Source organism: Bolinopsis microptera, chromosome 1 (assembly GCF_026151205.1).
Source record: "Bolinopsis microptera isolate Bmic1 chromosome 1, MBARI_Bmic_1.0, whole genome shotgun sequence".
Lineage (NCBI taxonomy): Eukaryota > Metazoa > Ctenophora > Tentaculata > Lobata > Bolinopsidae > Bolinopsis > Bolinopsis microptera.
In genome coordinates, this window is record NC_087072.1 from 9,830,926 (window position 1) to 9,843,345 (window position 12,420).

General features: G+C 36.4%; 1 protein-coding gene across 1 annotated transcript; it reads right to left on the minus strand.

Moving 5' to 3' along the window:
* Window positions 1–312: 312 nt before the first annotated feature.
* On the minus strand, window positions 313–11,244 carry LOC134820356 (tyrosine aminotransferase-like). Its single transcript, XM_063830691.1, has 11 exons — window positions 11,204–11,244; window positions 7,722–7,858; window positions 4,635–4,804; window positions 2,906–3,064; window positions 2,511–2,649; window positions 2,196–2,328; window positions 2,014–2,080; window positions 1,774–1,902; window positions 1,534–1,629; window positions 1,335–1,421; window positions 313–1,205 (listed from the first exon to the last, which is right to left on the minus strand). The coding sequence occupies exons 1-11, from the start codon at window positions 11,239–11,241 to the stop codon at window positions 1,059–1,061; spliced, it is 1,302 nt and encodes a 433-aa protein (XP_063686761.1). The 5' UTR covers window positions 11,242–11,244; the 3' UTR covers window positions 313–1,058.
* Window positions 11,245–12,420: the final 1,176 nt, after the last annotated feature.

Consider the following 12,420-nt stretch of genomic DNA (forward strand, 5'->3'; position numbering starts at 1 on the left):
TTTCAAATAATTTTGAATTTTGTCTTCTTTAATAACATTATTTCGATAACACATTTTAGTTAACTATCTATATTTGCTTACTAGCTAAAAACTATGGAATCCAGTACCTAGACGGAATAAAGATTTATTCTAGGCATGAAAAACAAAAATATTTCGCAAACGAGTTAATCTACCTATTCAGAAATTAGGACACAATAAGATCTCAGCAAGTGAAATCTCAGAATTTTAACACATTCCGGACCACATCACACTATCATACCAAATGTTGTCAAATATAAACAGAATTTTTCTTTGAGATTCGAAGATATTTTTAGTGCTAGTACAATCAAAAATGAGATGTTGGTGGGATTTTCAGTAATTGTGCAGACCCGTCTGAAAAAATTATTTATGTACACAACGAGCTTTCAGAGGATTTTTAACATTTTAGAGTCCCACATCCTTTGAAAGCTTGTTGTGTCGGAATACTGATTCTGTTCAGACGGATCTGTCAGCACTATAACGCAGGGCTTACTTTCGTTTGACAACACCATAGATAACAATCAGCAGCAGCGAGAGTGTCGGCTTTAAAATCATTTGTCTGGTAAACTCTAGATAAAAACAGTCAACATAACATTTTATAAGTACAACTAAAATAACTTTTCTTCAATAAATACCAAAGTAAGTTTTTCTAAATTCTCAGGAACACAGTTTAAGAACAGAATAAACCCGAAACAATGATACCCCTCTCCTGGCATTACATTGAAATCTGAACACGAAATGTATTTATCTTGGCCTGTCAAAATACTTCACATTCCTAATTCCTATTAAAATTGCACGTTACACAGTTTACTGCATTTCCCATGAGCATAAAATTCCGGGGTTTTTCTGTTCTTAAATTAGGTTCGATTATGATGATCAGGATGCCCGACAATTTAGTAAAGTCTCTGTGGAATATAAAGCTGTTCAATAATTCTACATCAATCTAAATCAGTCCTATATTAAAATCTCTCAGCAACAATCATGACCGTCCACATTGTCCACAATGCCATATAACAGCAGTAAGTTCATCTCACGTGACCTCAGGGAGCTACTTCAATCCTGGATATCTTGCGAGGAACAGCTGCTTTGTGCTGATCACAGAACTCAACAATCCGCTGACAGGCTTCTCTGAGGATGTCCTCTGGAACTGTAAGCACCAAGCGTACGTAGTTGGGGATACCGAATATCTGGAGGAGAAATAGGAGTGAGAAAATATTAGAGGAATTTTTTGATAACAGTGGTACAAATAAAAATCTCTCCCAAGTCGAGATATTTAAGGCGATATGAAGTGTGAGATGTATAATTATTTTTCATACGTTAGCTGGAAGGGGAAAGACGCTTTGCTCGGTTATCAGCTTCTCAACAAATTCCATATCGTCTCCAATGTCTTCAAACTGATCGATCTGAGGGAGTTTTTGATGATTTGAGAGTTGAAACGATCATATCAAGCTTTAAATATTAGCGCTGAAAAAACACAAGAATCAACCAACAGCAGTTGTTAAATTCTAAGCTTACTTTCAATTGGACCATCATGTACATTGCCCCCTGTGGTTTGAAGGGCCTTAACTGAGGACAATCTTTTAACTCAGAGTACACAACCTCCGACGCACTCTGAAAGGTTATTGATAATGAATCTGTTGAACTAGTAGTTTTAAGAGATTTTTTCCTTGATAGATAAGTTGTGATTTCTCATTATTACACTAGTAAAAGGCGAGAAATCGACGGAAATCACCATCTTAAAGGGTCCATTATTACCTTGAGTCGCTTTAATGTGTCGTCGTAGAAAGATTGTGGGACAGTCTCCAGAATTTGCGGGACAGCACCCTGGATCAATACATTGGCTCCAATTATAACTTGGCACAGTTTTGTCAATCCATCTCTTACCTGGGATAATGAAATGTTTCAACATTAGTAGCTGACAACAGACTCTAATTCAAATCTTAAGACCTAATCGTAACCTTTAACTAAAAACAAGAGAGTGTATTTGTATTCTACCTTGGACAGTCTGTTGTGTCGATCGTGTGCGATGAGCCAGCCTACCCTCCATCCAGGAATCAGCCACCTGTAAAATATAACAATGACCTTAAATTCAAGGATTTGGTATGCGGTACTAAGCCAGAAAAATTCATAAACAACAAAGCTAGAATTTCATATCTTCAACGTTCACAAAAATAAACCGTTTAGCGAGACCACAGCAAGACAAAACAGGAACATGTTCACTGAGCTCTCCAAACGATTTGCTCTCCCCGTCATACACCATGTCTTGATAAATCTCATCTGCTATCAGCGGCAAACCGTGTTTCTCGGCGACTGGAATGTTTTAGAGGAGTAACCTTTCGAACACACACCAATCTCTTAACTCACGATTGCCCCGTTTGAAGTTTAAACTATAGAGTATAGTGCCTTCGAACTGGTACGTTCGATCTGATCTGATCTGAATGTGTGATAAGATTTAAAGTTTTGGAATAGAGCTTAAATTTTCATTCACAAACCTGACAGAATATCGCGCTGGTGCTGGACAGAGAAGGCACTCCCACAGGGATTGCTGGGGTTTGTTACCAATATGGCAGCAGTGTTCTCATCTATCAGCGATTCTAACTGGTTTAGATCTATTGACCAGTTGTTCTCTGGCTGCAAAGGTATTTTTTAATTTGTTGGACAACTGGACGAAATTACAATAAAAAAAACAATTTTCCACTTTAACTTCATAGTTCATTAACAGGAATTGCACAAGAGGGGGTACATACACAATTTTATAAACGATGAAATCGTAAAACTGTATTAAACACACGAACTGACAAAATCGGAAATCATCAAACTTCGATTTGGAAGACATATACGCCATACCGAGACCGAAGGTAACTTTTAAAACGATGTAAATACCTACATCAAGGTCGTAAAACTTGACGGGAATGCCCCGGTTTCCTGCAATGGTTTGATAAAGAGAGAAACCCGGCTTTGGGAGCAAGATGTTTCGTTTTTCTGAACCCAGACAATCCATGGCAATTCGCAGAGCATCGCTGCAACCACTCGTCACAAACACATCCTGGATTATGATCGGAGATAAGACATTATTGATCTGAACACATAGAGTATTTATTTGATAGTATGTTATAACCTACCAGGACGCGCGCCGAGTTAAGTTGGACTCGTCGACAATCTTTTGGACAAATATTTTACGAGTATCACCCGTTAATTATTTGACCACTTTGGAGTTTGGAACCCAGGTGACCAGCAACCTTACCATCGTATGATCGTCGCAGTCTTGTCGTGTTGCGACTTGTGAGTCAGATTTTATGTGTTTATGTTATCTGCGCTGCTGATCAAGTGCGCGCACTGAGCGCGCGCTTATGGATAGGCCTATCCTATAGGTCGCCAGAAATAATCTTACCGTTGCGCATACTGGGAAACATAAGGTTCAAGATTCAATATTTAATCAGCCCAAGTATGTAAACAATGTTGTTATCCTTTCGCTTAAACGAGGATCACACTTTTAAATATTATAATAACTAGATTCTTACCTCTAACCATTAATCGGTAAATAATGTTAAGGTACAACATCACAAATTTCCCTTTGATAGCAAAAACGATTCCGCGCGTGCGGTAAATAATTTCAGAAGACCTAACACTCTGACCCGACTGGATTGTTCTATTGTGTGAGATCGAGAATCGAGCATTTCTTGTTAAAAGAATTTCTTGTTGAAAAGAATTTGTTGACGATTTCAAAGAGACTTTCACATAACAATATAGAATAATTATCAGAAACACAAGAAGTGTTCTCACTTCTCTCTCAAAAACTAGATTCCAGAATTTCCAAAGTGTCAATAATTGTCAATCGGGGTTTTATATGCTTTAACTAGATGCCAAGCTTTGATAGTTCTAGAACTATTTAAGGTTTATTTTCGATTTTAAACACTTCGTCAGTCATGAAAGAGATTATTTTTCAAAGGTCAGGGGTTGAATATTATTATATTATTATATATATTTTTATATATATTTTTTAATCTATTAACTTATTACACATTTGTGCTCTGCTTTAGCATCACTTGACTATTTAATAAAATTGTTTGTTCAGGCCATGACCTTATAGTCAGCCAATTGGCCATTGCTATATTATGTGTATATTGTTTGAATATTCTTTTCCATTCTCTCATATTATTATATTAATTACTGTGCGTGTTAAACGTGCAGATCATTTACAAACCCTTAATTCTATGTCTACGGCTGAACCGTTGAATATATGCAATATTCCTATCTATATATATCTGTAATGACTTAATAGCTTAAAGCGCACATACAGCATGGTATTTATCATGAAGTTGCAATACAAATCACCTTAGTTTCGTAATTATAGCCCATCGTTAAAGGCAAATCTTTGGGCCTGCCTATTTTTATCTCTCTAATTTAAATTCTAGTCAAGACATACACAATTGTTTCTTTAATTGATGAACACAATGAATTAAACATTACGACTTAAATTGAAATAAAAGCAAGGTAATATAACAGGTAATAACAGCCCCATTTACTTTGCTCTCTCTAAGACCTGTCTGTACAAGTACTCAACTAGATATCTACTAAACAGCTAACTCTAGTGTAGACAGGAAACACACACTTACATTGCTGGTGAGGGGGCTGGAAGCAGTGTTGTAGTACTTTGCAATAGCTGATCTAGTACTGACCAAACCGTGAGCGGGCACGTAACCATAGCAACTTGTTGTCAGGTTGTCAGCTACTGCTTTTATTACTTGTGGGGGAGGGTCGAAGTTACCGAACACTGACGGGTCACCTGAGTAATAGTGTTAAGTAAGGGTTAATATTGTGAGTATAATTAACATGTTATATTCATTATATATTCATATTTTGAGGATAATTAACGTATATTGTGGTCATGCACTGTGCACATAGTACGTGACTGAATAGTGAATACTGTGTAGTGCATGCTGTGTAGTGTGTACTGTGTAGTGTAGAGCTATAGTATACCAGTGATACAGTACGACACGTGTGATGGTTTGGTGATGTTTTGTAATACGAGCACTTGTGTGTACAACACAAGTGTGCTAGTTAACAACTAGTAGACAGTGTACAGTGTACAGCTGATGTGTTTGGGTTGAGTAACCCAGGTGATCAATATCCTAGTTCTTACAGACTTGTATATACGTTTACAAGTGCCAACTGTATATGCCAGGATACGATTAAAGGACCTATAATACAGTTACATTAGGTTATAGTTAATAATACAGTACCATCTAGAGCCTTACGAGATTCAATCCAATAAAAGTTTCTGAGGCATCGCGTAATCTACATTATTAAATCAGTTAACGTTCTTAATCGAGTTTTAAATAGCTGTCTACAAGGAATAGCAAAAAGTCAAGTACAATGTACTGTGTTACTGGGATATAGTTGATAAAATGTTGGATTGTTTATCATCTTAAGCATATATTCATGCTAACTCGACATCTTTACAACTAGCCATGAAATCATTGTTAATCATATGTAATTGCAATTTGACAAGACGTGTAACCGTCTTTCAATTTAACCTGGCGACCATTCAAGTTGCTAAATAACCAAATCGCTGCCAGCTCAGTAATTTTACCATTTAGAGAAGCGCTGAATGCACGCAACTTGACCACTAGTCGCCAGCTAACCGAGTAACACGCAGTGAATGTTCTAGAAGGTTCCTACATTTCTTGGCATCTTTAACTCTTTAATATACAGAGATCAGTAAATTTAGCAGCTCTGCAGCATGTTATTCGTTTGTAGAGAGTGTGATGCATAGCACGAGGAAGCTAGCTGATTTAGTTATATGCAGAGAACACATGATTTAACGCTGTTTAAATGTTTACACTATAATCAGGTTCAATTTAGAATATGCTAGATTATATTATAGTGACGCTGCATGGCATTAATTGATTAACTAAACGCATTTAAACGTTAATTATAAAAACAATGTCATGGTAAATTCAATAGTCTATGAGTATGTATTCTAGACTGTATCATTATTTCTAAGCTACTTCAAAACATCAGTACGTGATGAGTCTGTGCGCAATGAATCACGTGATACAGTTAGATATGTTAAATATTCAGATACAACATTTGACCAGTAAATAACATTGTAAGCTCTGGAATGTTCGATTCTGGAATCAGAAAAAATTCGGTAAAATATTTATCGACGATGATAATTGACCGTTGACGCATTATAGTTATACGCTCACAAGTCACAAACCACTCATACCCAAACATTATGACTATGAGGTTGTGTTAAACCGCTTATTTGATTATTTATTTCTTAGTCATGGGACAAATAATTATTTAGGGCTGAATCTTTGTTTTCAGTGTGAAAAACTCTCAAGAAAAAGTAATTCCGATCAATACCTGTGAAATTATACTGATAACTAGTGTAACCCGTGCCTTCGGCCGGGACTTTACTGTCACAGTTGCAATGTAAAAGTATACAACCGCATTATATATTTGATATCACGCATAACGCTGTCTTATGAAAGTATGAAATCTCCCTACAGTTGAAACAAAGCGGCCGCAAGACTCAAGAGTGAGCTCTAAGCTTATAGTATTACGTGGGCTAAACTAATTACGGTACATGTTATTCTCCTCGTTCTCTCTCCCATCCATTTATGTCACATTTCTGGAACAAAATCATCAATTAAACCACTTACCACCGGCCGATTTTTATAAAATTTGCTTATGGGCTTCGTCAGAGTTTTGTCAGCACTATACCGAAAAAACCAGTCCCGTAACTATTACCGTTTTTTTTGTATAACCGTTCGGAAATTACACACAGACAGACAGACACACAGACAGACACACATTCTGGTGTTATTAAGTTGATAATAAATAACTGGCACATTACTCCTAGACCTAGCTTATCCAAGAATGTGAGAACATTCCAAAGGCTTAATTTTCATTGTAAGTATTGTAAAACTTGCTATGTTTCACGTTTTAATGTGATAAGTTGCCCAGTCTGTCTTCAACATTCATGCCAGGCGCCAGCTCATACAAGGAAGTTGCAAAACGACTTAATTATTGTTAAAACTCTACGTGTTGAGTTGTTTAGTAGGGAGCATCACGGTAAATAGTTGGTGAAAACTAAATGAAAATAATCGACGTTTCGGCACTAATCGGCCTAATAACTATGATTAATTTACGTGTAAACTGTAAAATTTGACGCCAACATAACTGTCTACTAATCGAATGTTTAGCAATCTTACTATATATAAAGCGAGACGATATATATATATTTATCCGTGCCATTTTACTGACACCACGGCATCAATTTTAACGCAAATTTCCGCAAAAACCGTAAAAGATATACAACTGAAACTTTTTTGACTGGGTCAAATGCTTTAATGGCCTCCAAATCAGCATGAAAAAATAAAAAATTGTCCAAGAAATAGGAGTTTTAGAGCCCAAAATTTGGTACCCCAAGTGGTGTCAAAAACGCAAATTAAATAGGTAATAATTATTTTAGTCTCTTGAGTCTTGACACCATTATAGGGTTATACGGGTTCCTGCTAGGACCCCTAGGGTCAGGGGTGTGGTCAAATTTCAACCCCAGTTTTCAGGTCAAACTGATTTCCTATCGCCCACGCAAGAATTAAGATTAGAAAGTTACTTAGACGCATACATATAATGACTAGAATCTAGATATTATTCTACAAAAAAGTAGCTAGACTAATAGAGGAACCCACCTATACTGAGTCGGAGGAAGGGTTTGTCAGGATTAGGGTTGATGACCAGGTTATCCACCAGTCCCCGTATGGGGTTTATCGTGTTGTCAGCACAGGGCGAGGTTGGTATCGTACTCGTGCAAACCGGATGTCTCATTCTGGAGGAATTGTTTAATTTACCTTTTGTAATGGTGAGAACATAATAGGGTTTCAGGATATTATCGAATTACTAAGAGGAAACGAAAACGAAAACTGGCAAATTGCCGGCTTGGCCGAGACACAACCTCTTTGTTACTAAGCTCTGTAACAAGCTAATCGTGACCGACAAAGCGGTCAACTCATAACTGGTGATACAAAACTTGAACAAGGAAAAAAAAACAACTACAAATTAAATAAAACAAGATATTATGACTCCGCTCCAGGTAACCTATTATACAGAGGCAATAAACGGCATACGAAGGGATTGTGCAATGTGTACATGATATTCCATGATTAGAACATATGTACATTGGGTACTATTTTATGACGGCAGGGTCATAGGTATACATATATCATATTATATTTATTTTCACCGAATTAAAATTATTTATCGAAATCAAGACACAGATTTGAATCAGCGTAATTGGCGTTGTTACTTGAACTGTTGTATCTGCGCTCGCAGCTGCACTCGAAAACTGAAAATAGCTTTTAACTTCAGCTGTTGATACAACGAACAGTAGACGAGATTAGAGCATGAAAAAGTATATTATTGGTATTATATAGAGTTGTTGAACTAAATGATGTAATCAAATAGTATAGTAATAGTATTCCCCTAATAATAAACAAGACCGCTGCGAGCGAGTGTACTAGTTATTTCTCACCTCAATACACAGGTCACTAAATCAACAACACGCTAGACTAGGCCGGAAAATGGACTGTCTGATACGGCCACCAGTACCACATAGTGCCACATAGGGCCACCAGTGCCACATACAAACTTCTGTTGTTCATCTGAATTGTATCAGAGACACTGGTCATTCGGAAAGTTCGCAAATAAAGATCATCTTTCTAGGAATTGACTTTAATGGATATGATGGAAATAAATAAAATTGAGACAGTCATATCATTGAAAATTCATTGAAACTTCATTGAAACCCAGTGAAACTTCAGTGAAATAACTACAACCCACTCAATAGCACTTCTCTTCTCCTAAAATTACTTCACGGCTCACTTCTATCACCAGGCCCCCTGGCTGTGACATAGGCCCTGATATGTCCTTAATCACGTTTTTAACATTGTACAACTCAGTGAGAACATTGTAATAACTCAATTGCAATATGTATGGATTATACAAATTCATTTTGAATGTGAGTGGTAATCACATTGGATAAAACGTATAGGAATCGATTAACTATTGATTGAGCTGTGTGATGTAGTGGTCCTATGTAGAATGGAACCAGGCCAGCGCCAAAGTACCAGGACATGCAAACATTAAAGGATGAGGGGACCTTAGAAAAAGTTTTTTTCTCGTGCAAATCCTTTTATTACATTAATCGTATAAACCACTTTAGTGAAATCCGCAAAGTTGTATTTCATTCGCGCGCCGAGATATCCAGCCAAAACAATTTGAACCTGTGACGTCAATTATGTGAGTTGCTCTGATCCGCGCATATAGAAATACAGGTAAAATGAGCGTGCGGGCCGACTAAATTAATAATTAAGAATACATTAACAATTTACGATACTAACGAGCCTATAACCAATGGAGAGGAGACTTTTTATGACCGGTTGAAAAAAGAATTATCACCCTACGATAACCATGAGCCGAGATACACCTGAAATAAGATTGAAGTCACACAGAAAGGCATGTAAATTATGTATATTTATAGCTCCCAACGTAACACCTCATATGTCATATCAACACAACACGGTCCTAATAAAAATGGATCGGGTAGGTATGAAATGCATGTCTTCATTCCAGTTGGACAAGCAACAAGCACCAAGCTTTTAAGTTCTAACTCACTATGTGACACTACTTATAACGTAAGCAAGATTTGCAACTATCACACCAAGCAATATTATACCAAGCATAGCAGACGAACACATCCACATTCGTTACGCTTTACACTCAAGTCACAGCAAACTAAAACGGTAAATTATAAATGAGTGTACAACTAAAGGCCGGTACACGCCGCATTGTCAAACCGCACGTGCGCACTCAGATAGGACTAGAGGCGCCAAGGGCCAGCTAGTAAAATGTCTTCTACTACATCATACATTCAACCGATTTTTAGATCTGTATTCTTGTATGAAGAAATATGCCGATTTTTAATTGTGTCCATATCGGGTTTCAAACAAGTCAAAACAAAATAGCAGTTTGTGGTTTAGTTAGCGGATGCTACTTATCTTAGCTATTTATAAATACCTACTACAACTACAAGAAAGCCTTTCTGAGTTACATTTAACTATTAAGGAGAATTATTCGTAACTTAGATCTTGACTAGTTCAGTGCAAACAAAGATACCGCTCTCGCAAACGCCAAAGGTAACACGACGTAATTGAAACAGCACAGAAGAAAATGCTGACACAAGCGAAGGGTGTGCGCGCACGTTGGTCTTAACACATAAGTGACGTCACAGCCCAAAATTGCTATCAGCCAATAGGAGCGCGGCGTGATATTGCACGAATTATCGATTTCACAGTCCGGCGTATTTTTTGATTCTACACACTTTCACAGGACTTAAACGCGAATATTTGGAAGTAAATTCTAAGGTCCCCTCATCCTTTAATTAACTGGTGGAACAAGGTAACCTGCATAAAGTATCTAGAACCCATGAGCACTCGTAGAGCAACACAAAACACAACGCATTAATATAGTCATTAGTCTCCTGGGTAGTGGGTGTTAGAGTCTCCTGGGTGATGTTAGAACATTTCTCTAAACTTCAGTAGGAAGCAAACTGAATACAGCTCTACTGAATAATTCCACAACTAAGGAAGCTAAATATTATAGGTATTATATCATCGATGACATAAATTTGAAAATTATGCGAGTAGTCCTAATTCTATCTGGATTATCCCAAACATAATTTTTTTTATTCCATTTGTAGTTAAAATATACCCATTAATCTTTTAAATGTATAGAAAAAACTAACAGTTGACAGACACTTTGTACTTTGTGGGATCTTAATTCGTAACTAAGCTAAATTGTTATTACAACAGATTCAAGAGCTTGATCCCCGTTTTTAATGTGCTAGGGTCAAGACCCACGGTAATTAGTTTGGGGAGAACATTCAACGTTAGCAGCGAATGAAATTGCATTAAAGCAAAGGAAATTATCGTGACCTAGTGGGCTAAGGCGCAATACATAATTTCGCAAATTATTAAATTATCAAACATTGATATTAACGATTCAAGAAATTCTTAATGAAATTCTTAATGAAATTCTGATATGGATGAAGACCAATTCAGTACCTTAAAGAAGATAATTTAGTGAGTAAAAAATTAGAAGTAGCTTAAATACTTACAGGCCGTTGAGGATTCCATTGTGGGCGGTTTTCTTCATGATGATGCTATTGAAATAACTTGATTAGGAATCAAATTTTAGGTTTGAGATAAGCACCAATTCAACGAAACAATTTATGAATTTAAATTGGGACTAAAAGCAGCTTATAGATATCACTTCCCCCTAACAGAAACAACTATCAAATCTATTTCAAAATAAGTCATAATCTTTATAATCAAAATAAGTTATAATCTTCATAATCAATAAATAAGTCATAATCTTTACTTACTTACTTACTTACTTACTTAAGTTTCTGAAGCAGTTAAGTAGTAAATGCACTGCAGTAGTGCTATTTAGCCTTGCGCCACCAGGCATTATTTTATATTTTTCTATTACTTTTACTATTATACAGGTCATATCGAAAAATATCTAATCTGTTAGATATACAAGTTTATTTATTGAATTGAATTATAAATTTTGCAACACAAATGAATATTCAATAATTTAGATAGTAACATATATAAAATGGTTCTTTTAATGTGTTACAGGATGCTTGCTATGATAATTCTGATCTTTTGGTGGGGCAACCTAACTGAAGCCACAGTTTATATTATAATTACAGGGGGGGACCAAAAGTCAGTACCCATACTTTGGGTCTTATACCACCGCGGTGTTTTGTATTTGAGAGTTGTTGCTTTGCAGAATGCAGATGGCATACTGCACCTACTTGTTCAAGGATTCCGTCACCAAAATCTGAAAATTCGGTTTTTGGGGGCCACACCCAATCAACATTGAACTGCTTATACTCGTGTTTGTGAACATGTTAGAGGCTCCGTTGTAACATATTGCAATAGGTTATTTGATCCGGAATATAATCTGAAAAGACGGATTTAAAATGACAAGTTATCAAGCAATTTGTTTATCTCGTTAGCAAAATTGATTGGGTACTCAATGATTACCCAATTACGACACTGTAATTGGGATCCCTGCACGATTCCCATAATGCAGATCTAGCCTCAACCCAATCACTTGATCACACGTAATGAACAAACTTGTTATGCTTCATATCTCGGTCATCTGAGAAGCTAGAACTTTTTTCAGGACAAACGTAATTTAAATGGCCCAACTCAATTCAATAAAATTTAGCTCAATCCGACTATCCAAACTATCGAATAAATGCGAAAATAAACCTTCATTTGAAAAAAAATGAACACGAATAATTTTTCGATTTGACAAATC

Excerpts from the sequence above, each read along its gene's own strand:
- LOC134820356 (XM_063830691.1), bottom strand. The coding sequence starts at position 11,241 with ATGAAGAAAACCGCCCACAATGGAATCCTCAACGGCCT. Across the intron at positions 2,650-2,905 it reads TCAAGTTTTACGACCTTGAT|CCAGAGAACAACTGGTCAAT; the intron begins GTAGGTATTTAC and ends ATACCTTTGCAG. Across the intron at positions 1,903-2,013 it reads GACACAACAGACTGTCCAAG|GTAAGAGATGGATTGACAAA; the intron begins GTAGAATACAAA and ends TCATTATCCCAG.